This window comes from Scylla paramamosain, chromosome 30 (genome assembly GCF_035594125.1).
Source record: "Scylla paramamosain isolate STU-SP2022 chromosome 30, ASM3559412v1, whole genome shotgun sequence".
Classification (NCBI taxonomy): domain Eukaryota; kingdom Metazoa; phylum Arthropoda; class Malacostraca; order Decapoda; family Portunidae; genus Scylla; species Scylla paramamosain.
In genome coordinates, this window is record NC_087180.1 from 19511615 (window position 1) to 19513723 (window position 2109).

At 46.9% G+C, this 2109-nt stretch overlaps 1 protein-coding gene across 1 annotated transcript in view; it reads right to left on the reverse strand.

Annotated features, from left to right (window-relative positions):
• Positions 1–1781, reverse strand: part of LOC135115996 (cilia- and flagella-associated protein 251-like) — a 7559-nt gene extending 5778 nt beyond the window's left edge. The window contains exon 1 of the mRNA XM_064033201.1: positions 1–1781. This exon is cut by the window's left edge and continues 116 nt beyond it. Within this exon, the coding sequence (XP_063889271.1) occupies positions 1–397 (397 nt within the window). The 5' untranslated portion in view covers positions 398–1781.
• Positions 1782–2109: the final 328 nt, after the last annotated feature.

Here is a 2109-nt window from a genome sequence, read left to right on the forward strand (position 1 = left end):
CTTGTACTTCAATTTCTTCTTGTTCTTCTCTCTCGTGTGATACTTCATCGATCTCTTCTCCCTTATGTGGGCTAATAGATCTGCTGCTGTTTTTTCTTCCATTGTGTTCGTTTGTGCTTCCTTCTCCCCCTTCGCTGTCGTCGTATGTCATGTTTCCCTCGGTATACATGTGATTTCCACCTTTACTGACCAGTGTGGAGTTATTATCACCTTCTCTGTCATTTACTACTGTCGTCTTCCCTTCTTCTTCTTCTTCTGCTTCTCTCCTTTCTTCGTTTCTTTCCTCATCACTGCTTTCTTCTACTGCATCCTCACTGCCCTCCGTATTCATCTCTTTTCTCCCTTCATCTTCTTCTCTCTCATTTCCATACTCTTGTTCCTCGTTCCCTTCACTCATCGTTCTGTTTCCATCGATACTTTCCTCTACCACTGCATCCTCATTCGCCTCGCCTCCCTGCAGGACCCCGTCGAAGGCACCCAGTCCAGGAGAGAGAAACAGAGGCCCACCATTCACCACAACCCACTTTCTGCCCTGGTATCTCCAAGCAGCGAGGGCCCTTAGTCTCAGATGCTCCGGGTCTGACAACTCCCTTCCCCCACGATGTGTTCAACAATTTGCTTCCTTACATCGTGGAAATCAATAGTGTCTTTCTTCGGGCTCTGATCGTGCGAGGGATCAGATGGGAAGCAGTTAGTTTGGTTCAGGAGCCAATAGTCATCCTCGTCGTAGTCGTAATCGTCCTCCTGGTCAGTAAGGACGTGCAGCCAGTCGTCTTCCTGCAGTGGCGTGGTGGTGGAGATCGTGGTGTCAAAGGTCGTAGCTACTTCTGTGGTAGTGGGTGTAGTAGTAGTGGTAGTTATGGCGTCCAGAGTAAGGCTGGAGGAAGGGCACGGAAGGATAAGGACGCGGAGGAGTAACAGGAGGAGGTTAGGGAGAGAGGCAAGGAGAGGCAGAAGGGAGAGAAGGGAACAGCAACCCACTCGCTTGGAAATCATGACTGCAACTGAAGGAGAGACACTTATGGGGTTTTCTGACTAGTCTTGCATACCTAAAGGGGACGGCAGGGGGCAAGAGAAAGGGGTGACTAGGGAAGGGGTGTCAGGAGGTAACAGGTTAGGGAAGGAGGCCCCTGAAGTTTGTGGGTGTCAGCTGGTGTAAAAATATCAAGTGAGGAAAAAAATACATATATTGCGTGTTGGTTATATAAAGAATTTGACCTTATTTCTTTGAGTTTATTGGATGAAGTGCGTTAGTGTGTGTCAGGTATAGCCAGGTGTGTGTGTGTGTGTGTGGTAAGAGTGGTAATAGAAGTAGTAGTAGTAGTAGTAGCAGCAGTAGTAGTAGTAGTAGTAGTAGTAGTAGTAGTAGTAGTAGTAGTAAGTGGTGAAATCATTTGTGTGTGTGTGTGTGTGTGTGTGTGTGTGTGTGTGTGTGTGTGTGTGTGTGTGTGTGTGTGTGTGTGTGTGTGTGTGTGTGTGTGTGTGTGTGTGTGTGTGTTTGCGAGTGAGTATGTGGGTGTCTGGTTACAGTGGGAGTAGCAGTAATAGTAGAAACAAGTAATGAAGTCCTTTGTGTGTGTGTGTGTGTGTGTGTGTGTGTGTGTGTGTGTGTGTGTGTGTGTGTGTGTGTGTGTGTGTGTGTGTGTGTGTGTGTCTGAGTCAGCTGGTGGGGGCGGGGGAAAGGGGGTACTATTATATAATGATACACGTCACGCAAAACATTTTTAGTTCCTTATTCTTTGTTTCTTATTTCCAAACAAGATTATGTCGTCATACGCGCTCTCTCTCTCTCTCTCTCTCTCTCTCTCTCTCTCTCTCTCTCTCTCTCTCTCTCTCTCTCTCTCTCTCTCTCTCTCTCTCTTTCAGGCTTGTATTTTATAACAGAAACCCGAGAGAGAGAGAGAGAGAGAGAGAGAGAGAGAGAGAGAGAGAGAGAGAGAGAGAGAGAGAGAGAGAGAGAGAGAGAGAACGGTGAAGGGTGCATTACAGCTACGTAAATTTCCTTACAAAAACACCAACTCAAAATCCTCGTATCCTTATTCAATATTTCCCTCATCACTTAGCGGGAAACAATATTACATCACGCACAGAGGAATGATGACGGGCCGA